This window comes from Chelonoidis abingdonii, chromosome 10 (genome assembly GCF_003597395.2).
Source record: "Chelonoidis abingdonii isolate Lonesome George chromosome 10, CheloAbing_2.0, whole genome shotgun sequence".
Lineage (NCBI taxonomy): Eukaryota > Metazoa > Chordata > Testudines > Testudinidae > Chelonoidis > Chelonoidis abingdonii.
The window spans coordinates 69,088,765-69,112,959 of record NC_133778.1 but is presented as its reverse complement, the minus strand read 5'-3'; the positions used below and the strand labels follow the sequence as shown (position 1 = coordinate 69,112,959).

Genomic DNA, 24,195 nt, shown 5'->3' with positions numbered 1-24,195 from the left:
CCTGAGATCTGAGATCTGGATCTTTATATTTTTTAATGTAAAATTGTGTCATTTTATTTTCAATTTCAAGGTAACTTGGTTTTAGAATTGTGTGGCAACAACAGTGTCTCTTGTAGTTGGCAAAGATTAATGATTAAGCCCCAAACCAGATGATTGCCACAGTCAAGTCGCTTCCTCAGTGGGTCATTCCATTTAGGAGAAACAAAACATTGTTAAACGCAGGTCATTGTCAAATGCAGAAGCTAGATTGCCCCGTCATTAGTGACAAAACATTGTCCATCTAGTTCCTGCTTTTAAAAATCAACAGATTACCCGTCTCTTCTGCTTTATCTAGGGTGATAGTGAAGCTCTCTGACTCTGAATGTGTGTGAGTGGCTTCTATGCCTTTCTCAAGTCTTTTTCCTTTTAATGTCACATGTTTGTATCTGAGATGCAGGGCTTGATTCAGAATTGTGCTCGCTTACCACAGGACTCAGTTTGGCCCTAATATCAAGGATAAATACAGTAGATCTATTTCTCCTTCCATTTTATTATTGACTAAAAGGAATAGCCAGTTGTTTGACTACATTTGTGGTTTGTTCCAAAAAATTCTTAAGAGACCAAATAACTGAACTTAGCCATATTTATTGTCTAAAGACAAAGCAGTACACTACAAAAAGGAGATATACATACCCTCATTCCATGAAATGAATCTTACGGTATATTCACCGTACACAGAAGGTGTGCTTCAAAGATACTTACTTCAACAAGTAGTATTTATAGTATGATTTTACAAGTTACAAAACTCTTTACACGTTACTTAAATCCAGCCCACCAATTCGTAACTGTTCCTTAAATTGTTTTGTTCTGTACTTTTCTTATCTCTGTTTTGGATGCTACACTCCAAACCAGCTGGACACAGAGGTACATTGTATCCTGTGCAACGACTCCCGATTTCTGTATCTTAGCTTTGACAGACTTCCTGTTTTCTAAGGCCAAAGCTGATTTCACCTTTGCAAAATATTATGGGATACTTGACATGGGTGAACAGAATTATGGGAAGACCTTAGAGGTTTTTAAGGTCAGGCTTGACAAAATGCTGGCTGGGATGATTTAATTGGGAATTGGTCCTGCTTTGAGCGGGGGGTTGGACTAGATGACCTCGTGAGGTGCCTTCCAACCCTGATATTCTATGATTCTGTGAAGAGCATAATCCATTCAGGTAACATAACTTCCCAATGCCATGTACATAGTTTATATTATATTGATACCATACACACAATACCTGTTACTGTGGTGTATACCATGGCTAACATAAATGTATTAACATTATGTGCCTTGGTGTAAATGAGGAGCAGTCTAATATCAGTATATTTACACTGCAGTCTGTGAGAGGAGAATCAGGCCCACGGAATGTTTTCATCCATTTATTGAGTGTAGTTTTGTTTCATGTCATTGGTGATCTGGGTTTGCTGGCTGATCCAAGGTGTTCTGTTCTGTTCTGTTCAGTGCAAAATCAGTGCTTGCTAGGAGAAAAAAAGGATGTGATTCGTGTAGAAAACAAATGAAAAGTGTACTCCTTTTTTTCTCCTTTAAAATAAGGGAATTGTAAAAAATCAGTTGTCGAGAGTGGTGTTTTCTATTATTTGTGTGTGTGTGTGTCTCCCTTCGTCCCTCTGCAGCATTTCTGCCAAAGGGTACATCTGTCCTCAGGAGTGATGCTTTTGTATGGTTCATGCTCTCCTGCTGTTAACATCCTAACACTGATTCCTAACAAACAGTTCTGAGCCCTGTTTAATATGAATATTAAATGTATACAGATTAGATTGTGACACAGAGGCTGCACCCATACAAGGACGCTGGACACCTATCACATGTCACTTATGCTCTTTTGCAGGCCATCTGGGCCCTGAGTCTGGGTATGTAGGGATAAGCAGGAATATGCTCTTATTCCCTTCCATTGTGCGGGTGCTTAGGAAAGGGCTGGGGGAACAAAGAACCTTGGCTCTACCACTTTACTTGCTAATCAGAGTAGCTGTGCCAACATGGGTGGCGGGAAATGTTGTAAATTGCTGCAGGGATAGACTACTGGGCAATTAGTACCCTAATGTACTATACCATGAGCCAGGAGGAAGCAGGGGAGGCAGCCTTCTGACTCCCAGGTGTGTATGAGTCACAATGCTTCCTGGGTTACTTCTAGGCAGTGCCCCTTACACCTATGCCTAAAGTGAGAAACCAGCTAGACTTTCACTAATGCAGCACTGTATTTTCTAAGGGGCATTCTGAAGTTTGGGCTGAGCCCACAGGATAACCCAGCAGTCTGCATTGGACACTTCTGTGGCTTCATAAAATGTGCATCAGCACTGTGGTTCTTTAGTATTAATATTGCGGCAGTATCCACATCTGGATCAGGCACCTAGTCAGCGAGAGTTCCTGTCCTGAAGAGCTTGCAGTCCAGATCAAATATCATAGTCATCCTCACTGGCAAGAGATAATTAAAGAAACATTTGGGGGTTAAATAATTACATCATGTTTCAAATAACGGCCCTGACAATATCCTATAACTAGTCACCTCATCTGAAACTATTATCGTTATTATGATTCATGGCATGTAATATTTTTCTTGGTGATTTTAAAATATATTTGGAATATGGAGGACAGTTATAAAATCAAAAACATAAACTGGAATAAATGTTGAACTCTGCACTTTTTGACAGCACTCTCAAAATATACAAAATATGTAGTGGTAAGGAATAATTAAATTATTTTAACTAAATCACTGTAATTTTGCTTTTTAGCTATAAATCTGGTCATTCATTTTCAGCAACAAAATCAGTCATCAGTACTGTGATCTCAGTTTAAAAAGTCAACATTCAACAGCACTTATCACACCGCTGCTGGTGATTCTGGAGTCATTTCCTTTTCTCGGCATAAGAAAAAGTGTGGTCTCTCCAAGACCACAGACAGATAAATGTTTACGAATGCTGATGTTTTTATTTGAATGATGACCTTTCAAGGTTGTTCTTGTGGCTAAGTCACAGGACTGGGTCTGCTGCAGACTTGGGGCATGATATTCAGAGGTCTGAGCATCTGCATCTCCTACTGTTTTCAATTGGAGTGTGAGTGCTCTGCACTGCTGGAAATTAGGCCTCTGATGTATAAACTAAGGCCACCACTCAACTGTCCCATGCCTCAGTTTCCTCCTTTGTACAATGAGTATAATATTTCCTGTACATCACAGGCTTCGTGATAGGTTTAATATTTTAATGCTTGGAAGGAGTTGTGAGCTTTTCAGATGCAAGGCATTATATATAAGGGTAAAGTATTATTTATTATATATAGTAAAGGATGGCCCACTACTTAGGATGCTAGCCTAGAACTCAGGAGATCTAGGCTCAATTTCCTTCTCTGTCACAGATTTCTTTTGTGACTTTGGGCAAGTCACTGAGACCCAGACCCTCAAAAATATTTCAGAGCCCAACTCCCATTGAAATCAACCAACCCTTCCTTAATAATAATATTTATAAATAATACTTTGCCCTTTGTATATAATTAGATTGTGACTCAGGCTCCACACCTATGCAAGGGAGTGAGACATGCCCTCCTTCTGACTCCTCTCTTAGGTCATTGTGTAGGCCTAACTGATTTCAGTGGGAGTTAGGTGCCTAAATACCTTTGAGGATCTGACCTTGGGCTCTCTGTATTTCACTTCTCCATCTGTAAAATGGAGGATAATAGCACTTCCCTACTTCACAGGGTTATTGTGAGGATAAATATATTAAAGATTGTGAGGCATTTAGGTACAATGGTAAGGGGGCCAGGTAAGTACCTTAAGTAGATTGACTTCGGTTGGTGCGGATATGGCTACAGAAGTGTGACTGAGCAAGTCATTATGGTTTAAATAGAAATCTTATTTGACTCATTTCTTGTGGACATTATAGTAGAAATAGATCCTAAGGAAGAAATTGTATCAGCAGGGCCTGCTCTGGTTTTTTTGCAGCTCCAAGCAAAAAAAAAAAAAAGGGGTGTGTGTGGCCAGAGCGGCAAAGCAGGGGAAAAAACAAACAAAAAAAACCTGTGGCGTGGCCAGAGCCAGGGTGCAGGGGGATTCCCTGCGCTGCAGATGTGCCCCGGGCAGCGGAGGGGAGTAGGAGAGAGCTGGGGGGAGAGAGAGAAAGGGGGCAGCCAGGGCTTCATCGGGGTGCTCGCCACGCGGCCTCGACGGCCACGCCGCTTGCTGGGAGGGCTCTGCGCCGCTCCGGTTGGCTGGGAGGGAAGGACGCGGGCTGCCCTGCCGAGTTTGCTGCTGGGCGCTCCCCTCCTCCGCGCCGCCGCCCCCTACAGGGCGGACAGATTGGCAAACCAAAAAAAAAAAAGCAGCCATGCTGCCCTAGGATTGGACAGAATGCTGCCCTGTAGAATCTGCCGCCCCAAGCACGAGCTTGCTCAGCTGGTGCCTGGAGCCGGCCCTGTGTATCAGATGCTTCATGAAAGGAAAGTGGCATAGTGAATCTGTTTAGAAAGGGCATGCCAGGCACAGAGGCAGCATCCAAAAAAGTTGGAGACAGTTGTGAGGGGAGTAGACAAATAGGGCACTGAGGCATATATCATTAGTGGATGATTAATAAATTTTAGCTGAACCATTCACCTTATTTTGATTTATGAAGCGGACATACAACCTCACTATCCTGAGGTGTGATTTTATCTGATCTTATGTGCTAAGTAGTGTTGGACCAGGGCAGCACTTAGAGAGGGGACCTCAAAGGAAACCTCCCAATGCCGCAGGAAGTGGTGTGGCGATTCAGCAAATGGCACCCTCACCTGTAAGTTTGTATTGAACCAATGCCACAGCATGGCATTAGGGAGCTCTGCGCTGTGTGGATGAGATGCAAAACCAAAGTCGTTACTAGTTATGGATTAAATATCCTATGTCCCTTTTTGCAGAAATATCATAATTTGTATCAGTGCCCTGCCCCTATTAGGTAAACATATGTTGCCAGCTTGTATTCCCCCTACAATTTAAAGTGGGTGTTGTATTTTTCATTTCCTGTCTCAAATTGTTGTACACTATTGATGTGAGTTGCCTAAAAAAGAAGGTATCCCATACCAGAAATGGAAACATTTCAATAGTGATTAAAGCAGCCCCTCTGAATACTGTGTGTAATGCTTCAGGAGGAAAAATGCTACATATATATAGTTTTAAAAATTACTTTTGACGCTGTAAATATGAAAAAGTTGCCCAAAAAATTGAAGCCATTCGTGAGTTTATTGGAAATCACATTTTTTACGGCTTACAATTTTCTATTAAATAAAGAGACTGTGACCTCGTGGGTTGAGATCTTCTAAGTCATGATTTAGCCTGAATCCAATTTTAATAACAAGTTGCAAACCCCTGACAAAAGGGAAGAGGATGTTAATGGAAGTATTAATAGAGTCATAATGACAGCTGTGCTAGCAGGCAACCCTCCAATAATTACTATTATTACAAGTTATACGCAAACAAGACATAGCATAGAAAAGCTCTTAGCAGGCCGGGTGTTATGTTACTGTCATATTATTAAAGGAATGTGTTAGGTTCTGTAACCTAGGCAAAAGGGAACAGAGTAGATCATAAAAGAAAAAGCAGGGATAGGAATTTTGTTTTCACAATCCCAAGTCCTAATAGTTAATATGCAAAATGGCATTTGTGACAACTATACATTGTCTCAACAGGAGGTGGGGTGCTTCAGTACCCACTTTTCTAAAGTGCTTTGAACTCTGTGGATGAAATCTACTGTGTAAATGCTAAATATTATTATTACAATGTTATTGCCATCAATGTAAGAAGAGAGGAAAGGTGACATTATATATAAAACTGCAGCTATAGAGGATCTGATTATAAAGAGGCACTTAGAATATATAATGAAAAGAAAAACTGAAACTCCAGGTGTTTTAGATTCTAGGCTCCATTTGCCTGAATAAAAGTCACACCTTCTTCCTTTTTTTCATTCTTTCAGTTATCTCAGTTTAATCAGTAACAGCTGTTTTCACCAAAGCCACACTTGCCAAATGGTTCCTACACTCAGCCAGTATCTTCTGTCCTGGCCTCTAGGCATCCCTGCTAATGCATGGAGTGGTCTTACAAAGCCACAGTGGTCTAGACAATGCTGATAAACCCGCAGTTGCAATTTCCCTCCCCACCCCCACGCCTATATGACTGGGGCCCTGCTAATGCGATGTTCTCTGCTTATCCTCCAGTGCCACATCATGTGAAGTATGAAAGTAGGAGCCACTTTGTGCTGGCAGAGCTCTATGGTGATGATAATTTTATCTCTAGGGAAATCAGGATGGTCTCACTCTTTATCATAATGCAAGCTCCAACCTTTCTTGGTTCGCAGGAAACCTCCAGCTATTATTCAATTCTCCATTGACTTCAATGGGAGCTGAAGAAAAACTCCACCTGCAAACAGTACTGATCACCTTGCATAGGGTGACTAGATGTCCTGTTTTTAAAGGGACATTCCTGTATTTAAGCCCTCCTGCAGGTGTCCCAACTTTTTCTTAAAAACGGACAAATTGTCCTATATCTTCCATCTTCCCCCCACCCCATCAATGCTGGTGGGTCCTGCTGCTGGCCAGATTCCTGCTCACCAGCTACCTGCCCATCAGCAGTGAGTGGGGGATGGAGGGTCCAATGACTGGCAAAGGGGGTGGGTGTGCAAAGCTGGTCACTCCCCCGCTGGTCCGTCAGTGCAGGGCCCCTGCGTGCCGGCTCTTGGCCAGCAGGGTCCTACCCCACGTCCCATTTCCGGTCAGCACTTGGGAAAGCTCAAGACTCTCTGGCCCGAAGCGCTGGCCAGGAGGAGCTGAGCCCTGCATGTGCCAAAGCCCTGCACAGCACTGACAGGGGAAGCCTCTCTGCCCCTCAGCTAAGCTGTGGAGTGGCAGGGAGGAGGAGCGATTTCTAGCCTGTTCACATCCCAAACCTGCAGGCTCCACAGCAGCCCCCATGGCAGGGGCTTAGAATCCTATTCATCCCCGGGTCCTGCTCCCAGGGAGTGCGGGGCTGCTCTGTCCCCTAGGCACCCTCTCCCGCTGCCTGCTGAGTCACCTCTCTGGCTGGTTTGGTGAAGCCCCTGCAGCCAGGTTTCTTGGGTTCTTGTGCACAATGTATCCTTAGTAGGGTTGCCAGGTGTGGTTGGATGTATTCCTGGAGGTTTCATCACGTGACATAATCTTTAATTAAATATTAATCTTTAATTCCTGGAGACTCCAGGGAAATCCTGGAGGGTTGGCAACCCTAATCCTTGGGGATTAACCTCTTCCTGCCTGCACTGTAGCCAGAGGCAGCTGGGTTATGCCAGAGGTGTTAACTGCATTTCGGCACTGTGGAGGAAGGAAGGGACAAGCTGCTTCCAGCCACACGGGGAGGGCGGGGGGAGAAAGATGATCTCTACAAAGATACAGACCAGGTCATCCCTTCCCCCCATCACCTGTAGCTGGAGGCAGCCCTATCCCTTCCCTCCTGCACAGTGCCAAAAAGGCAGCTGCTGGCTACATTCTAATGCGAACCCTGGCAAAAATCAGGGGTGGGAGGGCATGTGACCTTGCGTGCCCCTCCCCCCACATGTTGCCTCAGGTGGACTTGGCACCAGGTACCAGGAGAGATGGGTTGTCTTGGGGACCCAGCCAGGCATGGTGGGTAGAGAGCGCCGGGCAGGGAGGATCAGGTTGGTCGGTCAACCCCTCTGTGTAAGAGAGATGTACAGGAGTGTGTGTCTGTATGTCACCTCTCCCTATGTGTCGAGGAGTAGAGGGTGTGTGTGTCACCCCTCTTTGTGTGAACCCTAAAGCCTTAAAGATAAGAAGGTAAATAAAAAGAATCCAACTACGCAGTATTTCTTTTTAACAGGGGCTCGTCAACTTGATGTTAATTTGAATGTTTGTATTGTATTGTTCTGATTGATTGCCGTTGAACTTGCTTGAATACAAGTAATTTTACCAGGCGTCCCATATTCAGCGTAGGGAAATAAGGTCGCCCTAACCTTGAAGGATGAAATCCTAATTCCCTACACACACTGTGACACAGAATCACCAGTGCTGGGCACATTCCTTATTTACTCTCTCCATTTCTTACCCCCAGTGGATCTGAACAACCCCTACCTCCCGACTGCTTGCATGACGTAGGAACTTGAGGTCAGCTAGTGGGAGAAGATCACACAAGATATCTTAGACTTTGCAGACATGTGCTACAATCAGCATGAGCCAGTTCTGCGGGGTCCCAGATTAGCATGAACTGACCGTATGCATGGGACATCTACACGAGGCATCCAAAATCTTGGAGTTTAGTATAAATGATAGTGGCTTAATGACTGAGAAACCAAACTAGCATTACTGAGAGAGGCAGGTCCAGATTGACAACAGTGATACAGCTGAACAGTTTTGGAAAGAAAATCCCCTAAACCTTCAGACTATCAGACTTGTGACTTTGCTCTCAGTAGGGTTCAGTTACAGTGGGTAGCTTGAAATCTGATGTTACTTGAAAAGTTGATGCCCATCAGTTTTTTACAGCTTTTACCTAAGGACCCTTAACCTTTCCTTTTTAGATGCCCTGATAACCCTCGTTCGGCTCCTCCTGAGCAATTTGAATGTATCCTTCTCTCATGTGTTTGGATTTGTTTTAGATTTTGCACGTTGAAGTCTGCTGTCTGTGTGAAGTCAATCATTGCACAACTAGTGCTACGTTTCAGTTTACACTGGGAGTGTATTGTGGTGGGTTTGGGCCCTTTGGGTGTCACCTGATGTGCTGGGATGCTGCTGAGTCAGCCTATTCTTCCGTCCTGGGTCCCCTTTACTTGACTTTGCTGGGTTAGGCTCACAAGCATCTTCCAACCAAGCACACAGGCAAGGTTGCACCCAGCTGCACAGGGAGATCCGCTCTGGTAAGATTCAGCATTAGGAGCTTGCCCCAACACTTTGGTGCCCACTCCCTTTAAGAGGTACAAACCCAAAGGTTTTATGAAATTCACCCCCTCCCTCAATGTGAAGAGAGATATACACAACTTGTCCCCGTTAGAAATTATATAAACTGGGTTATATTATAAACAAGAAATAAGTTTATTAACTACAAAAGGTGAATTTTAAGTGAGTATAAGAGATAACAGATAAGCAGATTACTGACCAAATAAAGCAAAATACACAAGCTAAGTTCAGTATACTTAAGAAACAGGTTACAAAATGTAATTTCTTACTCTAACTATTATTTTAGGCAGGTTGCAAAGTTTCTGTGGTTCAGAGTCCCAGTTATATTTCTTCTCAATCTGGACCCCCCACCCCACGCCTTCACTTTAGGTGGCTTTAGCAGTCTTTCTTTTTGGGCAGACAGGACATGAAGAGGTGGAGTCCCATTTGCCTTCCTCTCCACCCTTAAATAGGATATACATAAGGCGGGAATCCTTTGTTCCCAAGATTTGACCCCCCTTCCCTTTGAGTGGAAAATTACAAGAAGTCCCAGGTAATGTTTAGTATGAGATGACAAGACCACCTGACTCTGTAGGATGACAGCATCCATGAGTCAGTGACAGTGTGGAGAGTCCCCAAGAAGGCCAAGTCTTTTCACAGTCCATTGTCCTCACTGAAGGGTCATCAGCCTGTCTGGCTTTTCCATTTTTGTACCTGAAGTGTTAGCAGTGGGTGTCACCCAAAGTAGCATAGTTGAAACACAGATACATGGTCAATATTCCTAACTTTAGATACAGAAATGATACAGGCATACAAACTGGATAATCACATTCAGTAAATCATAACCTTTCCAATGATATCTTACAAGACCCATTTTGCATTAACTATATCTCCGTTATGTCATATTCATAAGCATATTTTCATAAATAATATGGAGTGAAACGTCACATGTATAACAAGTGGAAGATACCAGATGTAAAAGACTTCCCATTTCCCCGCATCCCTGCAGTTCAGAGAATCTCAAATTAAATTATTCAAAAGCAAACTCTTATGTTCTCTCAAATGATCATGTTATGTGTAACCCATATAAACACGTAATGGCATTCCAATCATGGTAATTTATCACTAACATCGAAAACCACTTTATCTTCAGTCTGATTGGATTAGACTCTGCCTTATGCCAGTATATTTTGCTACAGCAAACATACACAAATAATTTTTTCAGCTGTTTTAGCCATTTACTGAGAAATTCTGTGATAAAGAAACATAATAAATAATTGGATGTTCTTCTTTTGTGCCCAGGTATTGGACTGGATCGAAAACCATGGAGAAGCCTTTCTTAGTAAACACACTGGAGTGGGAAAGTCTCTGCACAGGGCACGAGCCCTTCAGAAAAGACATGATGATTTTGAAGAAGTAGCACAGGTAAGAGGCTGAAAATCTGGAAGTTACATGCACAGTTTGCCCCTTCATGCTGATTTTGTTTTCCATTCATAGATTCCTATGAACAAATGTTGCTATTCATAGAGCTCTGTAACTCTTCTTAAACACATGAAATGGACAAGGATCTTACCCTGCAAAGTTTAAAATCTATCAGCCACAGGCTTTCAGTTCAGAATGAAAGATTGTTTTGAGAGCAAAACTGGAAGCTTTCTTCACAGCAGTGGATTTGACGGGGGAGTATTCCTGACACACACGAAATGGGAGGCAGCATAAAGTGGTGAAAGTGGTGCAATTCTGAGACAGAAAAGAAGGATGAAATAAGGAGAGCAGATCATGGGGAACAAAAGAGAAGCAAGAGATGAGAAGTATAGATGGGGAAAGAGTAATGCAGGCCTTGGAGTTAATGAGGAGGCACTTGAATGTGAAGTAGAATTGGAGAGGTAGCCAATGAAGGAACAGAGGAGAAGCTGATATGTTTGCAATGATGAGAAATATTGTCCCACTTATTGTGAGCAGATAAATAGATTTTAAGGCCAGAAGGGACCATTATGCTCATCTAGTCTGGCCTTCTGCATAACACAGACCATAGAACCTCATCCTGTAATTTCTGCATCAAGCCTGTAACTCCTGTTCGAAGTATAGTATATATTTTGGACAGACATCGTCTTATTTCAGAGACTTAAAGTGATGGAGAATTTACCATATTTCTAGGTAAGTTCCTCTAATGATTAATTACTATCACTGTTAAAAAATGTTTATTCTATGCCTAGTGTGAATTTATGTCCCCTCACCTTCCAGCCATTGGATCTTAGTATGCCTTTTTTCTGCTAGGCTAAAGAGATGTATATTAGAAATCTCTTCCCCACATAGGTACTTGTAGCTTATGATCCAGTCAATTCTTAGCCTTTTTTTATCTGAACTACACTGATCTATTGGGATGCTGCTATATGGCTTTATTAACAACTCTTAAAATATGTACCAGAATGCAAACTTTTTATCACTAATCACATTTTGCTCTAAGTTCCTCATAAACAGAGTAGTGCAGACTTTTGTAAATAAAGCTTATCTCAGCCTTGGTTGCCAATAGTCTTTGAGTCGTCAAGTGCTCCAGTCTCAGGGCATTGTAGATGGAAAGGTGCTCTCAGTAAATTAGGTTTTACATAGATCAGATACTTTGCTTATATAATTGGCACAAGACTTATTGCCCCTCAGATGGTCCCTGATCTATCATAGAAGTATGAGATGGGAAAGACTTATTAGATCATCTAGTGCAACCCCTAGCCATCTTTTTCTGGTGTTTTCCTGATTCAATTTTAGATGTCCCAAGCAATAGGGCTTACACGTATCCAAGTGGAGACTGTATCTCAGCCTGGTGGAGGTCACTGTCTGGAAGTTCTTTTTGACATTCAGTTTATGATTTCCCTTTCTTAATTTCTTTCCATTTCTCTTGTTTATGCCTCTTTTACTGTCATAATTAATTCATCTCCTTCCTTGGCATTTACAGACTTCATATATTTGTAGCTGCTATCATGTCTCCTAATTGTCTCTTAGCTATGTTGTACGAATTTAACTCCACTAGGCTTTTTTAATAGTCAGTCCTTTCAGCCCGCTCATCTTTTATTATTATCTTTCCCTGAACTCTGTCCAGTTTGTCCCTATCTTTCTACTAATCATATGCTCAGATACGAATGCAGTTTCCAGAAGTGGTCACATCAGAACTGTACAGTGAAGGACTATAATGGTACCTCCTTTTCTCATGAGGTGAAGCCTTTGCATTTGCAGCCTACAGTTACATTGTCTTACATTGTCAATTGGTAGCTCATATCATTGGTAACTGGTTGCTCAGCCTGGCATACTCTGAACACTAATGACTTAGAGTCTTGTGCTTTAGATACTAAGCCTCCTACTTAGAAATGGCTGGCCTGGCATAATTCCCATTAACTTCAGTGGGAATAGGATCTGGATCCTTCCACTGGTAGATTTACACGAGAATATTGTTACTAATTTATGAGATCTGTCTGAACAATGACATTGGAATGCAGTGTTGGCAAATGGGGCATGGGGATGTATGTTGAGGGGGAAAATGAAAGGAATCCTATGCTTTATCCGAGGTCAAAGACTTGAAAACATAATACTCTCTGCTTTGGAAAGAGTAATAGCTGGAGTAAAGAGGAAACGCTATAAATTTGTCACACCTGGGATTCTTCTGAAGAAACGTCTCATGAGGAAGATTTTGTGGTTTGGGAATAAATCTTCCTTCTTTACACTGTATTCATGATTTATTCTTTTATTCCCTCCCCCCCCCGCCCCCGGGCCCCCTTCCCTTTGGATTTGGGGCTTAACTCTTTAGAGTTTGCCTCCATTAGAGTGTTTTTTTTCCCGTCAACTGAATTAATTACCAGTTACCTCAAGGTGGTTAACCGCTTTGTAAAGGCTGGTGTGGATGATTCCATATGATTTGTTCCTGGCTGAGTCTTAGGTTAAAGCAAAAATGTTTATTCTAGGATGAAGGATTGAAGAATGTCCACACTATCCCTTTGCAAAGATTGAGTTAATTGGCAATCAAGTAACTCAGGGTAAAAAAGTGCAGCCTATGCATACTTGGCTTAAGAGACTGAAGACACAAGCAGTGATATTTCATTTTAGTGATTTCCAGGCATTCATTCTGCCTTATGGATAAACATTTACTCTCCAAAATCTGTTTTCTATTGGTGTTGATGTGTTTGCCTCTGGCTCATACTGATAGGAGGCATTTATGTTTGTAAGACTCAGACTGGAGTTTCTCTGAGTTTCCTTGATGTTTTCAGTGGTAGGTAATTAGTTCATGCTTTTGAATGCTGCTAAACTGCACGTAAAGAATATTTGTGTTTCTGGGATTGCAATGTAGACTATGTCTACACTGCACAATTTACCTAGGTAATTGGCATCTGGGTCTGATCACGCTGGTTAGTCTACCCCAGGTGTGAGCATCCCCACTTCTAAATCCTATGGAGTTACACTGTCCTCACTGATTCTGCACTCACCCATGTGTGTCTGGGGGCATATCCCAAGGTTCTTCATGCTGAGATGCTCTAGGAATCATTCCCAGTCAGTTGTCAGTTATGGGAGAACTTGTCTGGACTTTGGGGGTGTGTGGAATGATGAAAGGGCACTGGAGAAGTATCAGCACTTGAGTGATTTAGCCTGCATCTTCACTGCAAAGTGGATGGGTTCCAGTGTGAGTTACAGTAGCCTGGGTTCTAACCCCCAGCTAGGTAAGCTAGCCAGGTCTGAAAGCACTTCCAAACCTGGGTAAAAGGTTTTGCTGTGCAGACAGCAAGGGTGGGATTAAGGTTAAAACCTGCGTAAGTACAATGGGTGAACTGTGCAGTGTAGACACCCCCCTAGAGAGAGACTCTGGAACATAGTGTCCTGGCAATATGGAGATTCTTCTTATGTACAAACATCTGATTAATAAGTTTCCTGTACACAGATATACTTGAAAAACGCCAGTGATTTAATGAATAATGCATTATGGGTGTGGCAGAGCTAATTTGTGGACCTCTTTTCATGTAGGTACTGTTTGGACAGTATTTATCATAGACACGTAAGAACAGAAGAACGGTCATACTGGGTCAGATCAATGACCCATCTAGCCCTGTATCCTGTCTTCTGACAGTGGCCAGACAATGAACAGAACAGGGCAATTTCAAGTGATCCATCTCCTGTTGTCCAGTCCCAGCTTCTGGCAGTTGGAGATTTAGGGACACCCAGAGCATAGGATTGTGTCCCTGACTATCTTGGTTAACAGCCTTTGTTGGACTTATTGTCCATGAATTATCTAATTCTTTTTTTAAAACCCAGTTATAGTTTTGGCCTTCATGACATCCCATGGCAACCGTTTCCACATGTTGACTGTGCATTGTATGAAGATACCTGTCTCTTGTAATATTTGGAGATTTTTCTTATTGTAATTATTCTGCATGAAATGTAAGGATAGCCTATAAAATGAAGATGGACAAAGTAGCTGGAGCTCTGAGTGGGCCCTCTGCATCACCCAGAACCCAGGCTTTTCTTGTGCATTTTGTAGGCCTTTTTTTATATGTCATGCAAATCTGAGGTCTTTGGCTATTTCTCAGCCAGATAACACTAGCCTAAGGCTTGTCACTCCTGGAAAAGCTGCCCTTACAGCACCAGCCAGCAATAAAATGATAGAATCAGACACTAATGATTAGTTGTTATCAAGATATCATCCAAGGAAATACAGTTGATGCAGTACTTCCTGGAATGACAAATAAGCACAGTAGCCTTTTTGAGGGCCTAGAGTATCTTTTATGGGTGCATATGATAACCACAGTTCAGCCAATTCCCCCAAATGTTACACATGATGTAAATACAAATAAGGTCCGATTTTAGAATCTACAAGCCTATCTTTCCTCACCAGGCACTTCAATATAGAAAAGCACTGAATATTTTTCTTCCAGAATTGAATGAGAATATACCATGGACTGGATCGTGCCCCCTTGATTTGTTCATGTCTGTGTGGAAGGACAAGATGAGCCACTACTGCAGCTCTGTCAGCTTTGAACTGCCTCCTACAAAAAACTCCCTAAACTTAGGGTGACCAGATGTCCTGATAAAATCGGGACCATCCTGATATTTAGGTGTTTGTCCCATGTCCCAACCGATCTTTGGTTGGGACGCAATTTGTCCTGATCTTTCGCTCCACTGGCAGCACTCGGCTTTTTTTTTTTTCTCTTCGCTGCTCCCCCTGCAGACCCCCCCACCATGTGTCCCAATATTTTCTCCCTCTGAGCTGGTCACCCTACCTACACTCCACATATGAAGAGGGAGAATGTAGTGCACTGTCCCTCCTGCCAACACTCCAAGAAATCTGCTTAGAAGTTAATAACGGCCTCAGGCTTGTTAACTTCTGTGCAGAGCCCTTTGCATGCTGTGAAATCCTCTTTCATGTAGGGTACTATGGGCAGCTCCTGGCAGAAGCCCTGTTGAAACAGCTTGCCTGGATTCATGCTGATTGTTAATTAGGGGAGAGGGCTGGCAGACAATATGGAGGCAAATAACCTCTATTTAAGATCTCCCTCAAAATCTCCACAGTCTCAGGGGATATACAGGCTTTGTGATCCAGCTCCCAGAATGATTTGAAGCTAATTTTTCAAGAGAAACTTTTCTGAGTAGGCTCTTTTGCAGGTGTGTGCAATCTGATCCCATGTTGTTTAGATCAGGGGTTCTCAACCTTTTTCTTTCTGAGCCTCCTTCACCCCCCAACAGGCTATAAAAACTCCACAGCCCACCTGTGCCACAATAACTGGTTTTCTACATATAAAAGTCAGGGTCAGCCTTAGGAGGTAGCAAGCTGAGCAGTTGCCAGGGGCCTCACATCATAGGGTCCCCTGTCAAGCTACTTTGCTTCAGCTTTGGCTTCAGCTCCATATGGCGGAGCTCAGGGCCCCGGGCTTCAGCCCTAGTAGTGGAGTTTCAGCTTTCTGCCCTGGGTCCCAGTGAGTCTAATGCTGACCCTGCTTGGTGGCCCCCCTGAAACGTGCTCATGGGCCCCTGGTTGAGAACCACTGGTTTAGATTTACCCACCACTTTGCTAGAATGAGAGAGTTTGTCTCACTATGTGTTTTGGCCTGTAGATGGCACTCCCTGTACATTTTTTTAAAGACCTTCAGGTCTATAAAGGTCTGAGCCATGGTTTGGTTTTGAATCCAAGTTAACAGAATGTTGTCTTGAACTGAATTGCCAGGTGGATCCTGGATAGCTGCAATATCTCCCCTAGGCCCCCTCTCACCCCCAAAATGCTTTAATGCTCAGGATCCACCTAAGTAAGCAGTAAACCTTAGGGTTGTTGTTGTTTTTTTTTGCTTTCCTCTGCAGTATGAGATGCTGCCCACTTGCTAGAATTATCTGGATTTATCTCACTTAATCAGGCCCCTGCCATTGCAGGGGCCTTGGGTACTGGTACACCTCAGTCCCTTCTGTTCTCTACCAGTGGCATACAATCATTTAGTCTCCCAAAGGCTGTAATACGTTGGTCCAATTGCAATTGTTGAATTTAGTGTATGGGTGGCTGGGTGGTGGTGGTGGCCTGTGATGTACAGGAGGTCAGACTAGATAATCTGGGGATCCCCTCTGGCCTTAAACTCTATTATTTTGTGACATCTGTTGCTTGTAAATGCACAGTTGCGTATTCAGTACCTACATATAATACAGTGCTCACCACGTGTCCTTTTGTTGAGGAATTGCTGTAGCTGCTTCATTGCCCTTTGGCCTTGCATCAGTTTCTCAGCTATTATTGACTTTTAGGTTTAGATGCTCTAAGATTACAACGTAAAATACCTAAAGTACAATGTGTAACAAGCGCACACATTGTGGATGCCATTGCTTCAGAACTTGCAGAATCATTATTTCATCCTCATCAAACATACCATGTGAGCTGGAGTGGGCCAAAGACGTGTGGCCTCTAGAGTTTGCGCAGCTTGCATCGGAATCAAAATGTGGCAAGTCATGTTGTTCTTATGCAGGATTAAAACATCGTCTATATCGGTACATAGTCTATATTACTGTAGCTTCTGAACACTTTAGGATTCCTTAAAGCCTATTTGCCCAAGTGAACTACTGGACCCTCTTCTGAATGCAACTATTATGGTGCTGCACATCCCAGGCATCACACAGGGAAAGTTGCTATATTTCAGGAAGTGATTATAAATGGATGGCGAAATGTTACTCACTTTCTCCTCTACACAAGTATCAGCTGTTCTATTTACTCCCATGAGATCATTTGGAAACGGATGGCTTGAGGTCTAAACATCAACTTTCAAGTGTCTAGGCTTTTTGTACCTCCAATTCTAATCCCCACAGATTCAACTTTGCCCTTCATTCTTCTTGGGCAGATAATTTCAATTCCATAGTTTACTGTTTGGGAGCATTCAGATGAGACCTTGAAAGCCAAGGGCACGTTTGTTCTGTTTCGAATCAAAGATCATGTGTTATTCTTCATGTGAGTAGCAGTTTGCTCTGGACTTCCTGGCTAAAATTTCCTCTCCTTCCATTGTAGTGTACAGCACATTGGTTGTCCACCTGCCTGTCATCCATTCTGGAGTGGATTACATTCCAGAGGTGCTGTATGTATATAGTTTCCAAAGCACTTTGGGATTAAAAAGGTGTTATATTATAAGTGTTTATAGATTTAAAAATATTATTAAGTTCTGTTTGTCATGGGAACTAGCAAAGTAGAGAGTACTAGAACACCTGCAGGTAAAAGTGTAACCCCTATGATCTTATATTATTGAAATATTTTTAAACTAGTTCAACCAAAACTAAATGAGGTTATGTGATAGTCAAGCCAAAGCTGAATTGCAAACAGCTACTTGTTTGGCCTTGAAGATCAAAATCCAGTGTTTTGTCTTACAAATTCCAACTCTGTTGGATATCAGCGTTGTTAAGTTTGGCATGAAGTCGAGTACTGATTTAAAACAGGCATAATTTAGGAAACCATGTTGATAATGAGTGTTTAGTGAGTGTTGTCCCAGGCTAATTTTTGAAAACTTTGTGGTTTGGTTTTTGACCTACCTGCCTGTCTAGAATTGATGGGAATATCTTACCAGGCATGCTGGAATTCTCTTTTAATTGGCTTACTGTGAACGTGGGGTGAAAGATTGAGCTTTGGCAAGGAAAGTAGAGAAATAAGGCAACAGCAGGTAAAAAAAATTGTTTGCAATTATCAGAAAACTAACTAAACTTTCAGTACTGCTAACCCCAGAAGTTCAAAAATCATGAGTTAGTCCCCAAAATGTCATGAAATTATTCCAGGATTCTTATGCAAAGTTACATGTCTATATATTTATCACCTCACATGGCTAATCAACAAGGTCTTAACCCACAGCCTTAATGTCCACAGCACAGATCTTTTTCACTTTAGATATATAAACAACTGGTGAGGGGAGAAAGCATGCTGTTATTTTTTATCTGGAACAGTCCTTCCAGGGAGAGAAAACACAAACATTATTGGAGGGTTACATACATGTTTGTGAAACAGCACTGGAACTCTGGGCTGGGGTTTTTGGTTTTTCTTCCTGCATGGAAGCAACTTGTGCGCCATTACTTACAAACAGCATGACCAAAGGAAACAATGCCCAGATTTGGATTGTCTGGGGTCTGAATGTAAATGCATGAACCTGTACCACTTTATCTAAAGAACCGGCTCTCAAAGCATGGAAGTAGTAGCAGAGCAGAAACCTCCATATAAGGTCTAGCTGCTAAAAGGGGATGACACAGAGCTGCACCATGCTAGAGCTTTTCTACACCTGAAGTGTTACAGTGGCACAGCTGTGCCACTGCAGCTGCACTACTGTAGCGCTTCAGTGTAGAAACTACCTATGCCAGTGGGAGGGGTTCTCATAGACTCATAGACTTTAAGGTCAGAAGGGACCATTATGATCATCTAGTCTGACCTACTGCACAATGCAGGCCACACAATCTCACCCATCCACTTCTGTAACGAACTCCTAACCTATGTCTGAGTTATTGAAGTCCTCAAATTGTGGTTTGAAGACCTCAAGCTGCAGAGAATCCTCCAGCAAGTGACCCGTGCACCATGCTGCAGAGGAAGGCAAAAAACCTCCAGGGCCTCTGCCAATCTGCCCTGGAGGAAAATTCCTTCCTGACTCCAGATATGGCGATCAGTTAAACCCTGAGCATGTGGGCAATACTCACCAGCCAGGAAAGAATTCTCTGTAGTAACTTATCCCATCCCATCTAACATCCCATCACAGACCATTGGGTATCCTTACCTGCTGATAATCAGAGATCAATTGCCAAATTAATTGCCAAAATTAGGCTATCCCATCATACCATCCCCTCCTAAACTTATCAAGCTTAGTCTTAAAGCCAGATATGTCTTTTGCCCCCTCCCGACAGTGTAGTTAATCCACCTTCCTGCAAGGTGGTAGCTAGGTCAGCGGAGGAATTCTTCTGTTGGCCTATCACTGTCTACTTGGGGACTTAGGGTTGGGTTGAGATGTGTGGATTTTTTGCACCCCTGAGTGACGTAGATAAGCCGACCTAATTTGCCAGTGTAGACCAGGCCTTAGTGTGTATTACCAAAACACCTAATTTGCCAAGCTTCTTCTCAAAGGCCACATGGCAAAGTGGATGAGACTTGGCTCAGTTATATTAGAAAACTGGATTTTATTCTCAGCTCTTGTAACCTTGTGCAAACTCTGAATTATCTTACCCATGAATTGGGTGAAAGACAGTTATCCCCCACCAGGGTTGCAGGTTGAGATCTTGACTCATAATATGCATTATGAAGTGCAGAGAAATATTAACAGCAGTTAGTGGAAGAGCTGTGACTAGAACTCATAATCCCCATTTGCAATTTAGTGCACCTTCTCCTACAGTACATGTGGTCTCTCTTTCTGTCTGTGCTTCTGTTTTCCCCAAAATCTCATGACCAGCTGAATCTTTTCATGAGACTGCCTGAACTAGGGGCCAATCACATTACTTGCAATAAAATCACGAGATTGACAAACACAGTAAATTTTCAGCAAACACCAGGGGCCAGCCAAAGAGGTTTACTTAAGTTGGTGTATTTCTTTGTCTTTAAGATCTATATATTTTTAATGTGCCTATAAATTCAAAACATTGTTCCTATGATAGGCTGGTAGGAACATACAGCTATACAAGAGATGCGTGTTCTTAGTTCTAGAGCTGGTCAGAAAAATAAATTTTAGTTGCACAGGAAATTCTGCCATTTTGAAATTTGTTTCATTCTGAACTGGAATGAAAGGCCAGAATTTCTGACAGCAAAAGCAAGGAAACTGAAAAATGTTTATTTGGAACCACTGAAACATTTCAATTTGATAATGTTGAAATAATTTTAAATATCACATATATATATATAATATTTAAATTAATATTTGAATATAATAATCTGACTAAAATGAATTAAAATGATAAAGTTGAAACTATATTTTACCTTATCAAAACAAATTATTTTGACAATATTAAAATGAGAAAGGTTAAATGATGTGTTTAGACATTTCCTGTTGAAAATTTTGTCAAAAACTGGACATTCCCCAGAAACATTTCTGTTTCAACAAAACTCCATTTCCAGCAGAAAGCTGATGTGTCCAAAAAAATTGAAACTGGCTGTAATCAGTTCTCCTTGCGCCATCCTCACAGGCAGATCAGCTGATTATCAAACCGTAGCTATTGATTCAAGAAGATTAGTCCCCTGGATTCCGGAATTTAATTTGTTATGGTGTTGGATTAGTACTGTTTGGTTGATCTTGTTTCTCGTGGATGTTGATTGTAAAAATGTTCAGTACAGGAAAAGAAACAAAACAAAAAACCTCCGACAGACTGAACTTGATTTGCTGTGCTGGTCCCAGGATATTAGAGAGACAAGGTGAATGAGGTAATATCTTTTATTGTTGAAAGAGAGAAACTTTGGAGCTACACAAAGCTCTTCTGGGAAAGGTACCCAGACCTGAAGAAGAGTTCTATGTAGCTCAACAGCTCGTCTTTCATCGGCAGAAGTTGATGCAATAAAAAATATTACCTCCCCCACCTTGAACTTGGTTTTAGCTTTCATCTTTTGCTTTTGTCATGCTGATGCCAAATACTGCCAATACCCCAAGATTTTATTCCTTTGTTCTGGAGATCTAATGGTGTCTGTGAGAACCATTAGAATAGTAGCCAGGAATAGTTCATAAGGCAATATTGTAAACAGTCTACACTTCAAATATATTGTCCCATTGGTGTTTTATTGATGATAGTGGGTAAAAAAATGAATGTATGTTGTGTACATGTCTGGGGAAAGACCAGGGGCCTGATTCTTTTCTTTGTTACACCAGTTTTACACCAGTGTTACATTGCTGATTTCAAAGAAGTTAGAACACTACAAACTGGCTGAACAGAGAAGAGAAACCTCTACACTGGGTCCTTAATAGGTATAGTAGTGCAGTATCTGGAGTACGGCCCTGCAGCTGCAGCTGCTCAGTCTCCTGACAGTCTAACATGTTAGCAGGCCAGTTCTTAAACCCAGCAGGATCAGTAGCTCACTGGCTGTTCAACACATATGCCCACGGATTGTTTGTCTGCTTGTGCTTGCCTCACTCCAAACCCTGCTCCTACTTTGTTCTTCCACTGTTCCAGTCTAGACCCTGCCATGCACCCAGCCTTTTTCCAGTCCCGTCCCAGTCTTGTTCTTTCCTTGGAACCAGCCCTGCTCCTGCCTTCCCAGAATCCAGGTAATCTGGTTCTGACCCCTGGCCCTGATTCCTGGCTCTGACTTTGTCTTTACCCTTGGCTCTGGCATCTGGACTCTGACTTTGGTTCTGACCTGGCTCTGATTCTGCTTTGACCTTGGGCTCTGGCATTCGGACTCCTATCCCTGGTCCTGACTCCTGCTCTGACCACTAGGCCTAGGGTGACCAGATGTCCCAATTTTATAGGGACAGTCCCAATATATGGGGCTTTTTTTTATATTGGCTCCTATTACCCCCCGCCCCCGTCCCAATTTTTCACACTTGCTGTCTGGTCACCCTAACTAGGCCTGACCTCCTACAACCAGTTCCCCTCATATGCAGTTTCCTGGTTCATATGTCGTTTTCTTTGTACATGACATGAAAACTGGCATTTGCATTACCTAATTTACATACCTTTTGCATGACTATTACACATGCTTCACTTCAATATTTATAATAAATTCTATTTCTCGACAGATTTTTAAAATCTGTTGTCATGGGTCAGATTTTGATCTTAGTTACGGCTGTTTAGATGTGAAGTAACGTCAGTGTCTTCACTGGATGTATTCTGGAATTATAACTGAGATTATAATCCTAACAGCTAAATATTAATTCATTTGTTGATTAAAATTTATGTAATTCTGTTGTTAATATTAACCTCCATATCTTTTCTCTGTCAGGCCCTGATCCTTCATAGTCCAGTCCCAAGAATCCACTGTTTTATGTTGCTGTGTTGTTTGCAAAATTTAATCATCTTTGATTAGTGGCTATTGAAGAGCATTTCCATACACAACAGCTCGAGCTGAGCTCTCTTTACTCCCTCCCTTTTATCCAGTGAAGAAAATGGAAGCTTTGAATAAGTAAAGAAAGCAAAATTTGACCTTCGTTTTTAGTGCGGTGACAATAATTGTGGAGGAAAAATGGCATAATTTGCAAAAAGGAAAGGCACTAACACCAGGAAGTATTTCTGAATTGTCACTGAATATTTGCACAGGTGTTTTTCTAACATGGCTACCTATATTAGTATTCAGCAAATATAATGGCAGCCCACACACCCTCAAAAACAATCACACAATGCCTCCTCATTATTAATCCATTTCATTCAAAGCACAGGGGTTGCTTTTTCCCCTCAGCATGCGTGCTTAACTCCCACTGACTCTACTGGGAGTCACACACAAACATCTAGGGGAGGTTGAACCCCCACTACTTATTATACAGACTCCACTGAACAGAAAACAGTCAGAACTAATTTCACCCATCACACACATACTAAAGGGATCTTTGTGATTGATTAATTCTTCATCACAACTGACTGAAATTAAAACTGCAACCCTCACCTTAAGCATGTCAGGCTCAGGGCTGAAAATGAACAGTTTCTATTTGGAGTTGAAAGATGTGTTGGATGTACAGGATTAGATTCTCAGTGATGGCTCCTTTTTTGCCATTGTTTTATTATCACTGTGTATCCTATAATTTAGATATGTTACTGCCCATAAATCAGGTAATTGAACATCTAAATTGTGTTTATGCAGTGCTCAAAATGTCCTAGCACCACGTTCCAGAAAGCTTACAATTTACATAGAAATTACAAAGGGGAAGATAGGTACTGTACAACATAAGGTGGGTTCTTTTCCAGGCACATTAATTTTTGCCCACGCAAAATAGGCTGAGCTGAGACCCTTTTAGAAGTAAGAATCCCATTGTGCAAGCTTAGCTCTCCTAGCTCAAAGCAATGCAGGGCAGCATTAAGTGAACTCATGCTGTCCCTGTGCTATAGGAAGTAATAATCACTGACTCATTTCACAGTGTGGCAAGTTGTTCTACTGCTATTTGTTTGGCAAATGCCATAGATATCAGAACATCTCTGACAATAATTCTCATTCTGTGCTGGGGCAAAATTATTTAATGCATCTGAAGCTATTGGCTTCATTCATGTGCCACTTCTGCTATCGTAGGTTCACAGTTTGACGGGACATAGAGTGTTACCACAGTACAGGGAGCTCTGTAAAGCTGTGATCCAAGAGCTGAAATGCTAAAGCTAAGTATATGCTTTGCAGAGATTGATAATTGGGTCACCAGGTCATTTTAACAATAGTAAATTGAATGTCCTTGCTGTGGTACATACATATTGGGCAAAATGAAACACTGAGGCCATTGGGAGTTTTGTGCATATATACAATACAAGGGCAGAATCTGATCCATAAAATGGAATAGAGACACAGTATAAAGAGTTTATCTGTTTTGAGGTGACATTTACATCTAAATGTACTGCAGACAGCTCAGAGTAAGCATTGTGCAGATGACCTGCACAGCTAGGCAGGGGGACAGCTTCTAACAGATGGGCCAGGTACTGCAATCAATGCACCACTGTCTGGACTGGAACAGTGGCATGATCTCCATTCACCCACTTCACTAGCCACTTAATCTGCATAGCCACAGGCTGATCAGTCATAGTCCCATCTCCCATACCCAGTGCTCTATGCTGTGCTGGCTCAGAGCCCTTCATGTCTCCTATGCTTTGCTGTATATTTCACCCTTTATGTTCTATACTGTATATGCCTGCGATGAGCAACTGACG

The 24,195-nt window shown here is 42.1% G+C and overlaps 1 protein-coding gene across 6 annotated transcripts in view; it reads left to right on the top strand.

Annotated features, from left to right (window-relative positions):
* KALRN (kalirin RhoGEF kinase) overlaps positions 1–24,195 on the top strand; it is an 833,042-nt gene that overhangs the window by 454,877 nt on the left and 353,970 nt on the right. For all 6 annotated transcript variants that reach the window (XM_075070289.1, XM_075070290.1, XM_075070292.1 and 3 more), the window contains exon 10: positions 10,222–10,344. In XM_075070289.1, the coding sequence (XP_074926390.1) occupies positions 10,222–10,344 (123 nt within the window). The remainder of the gene's footprint in view (positions 1–10,221; positions 10,345–24,195) is intronic.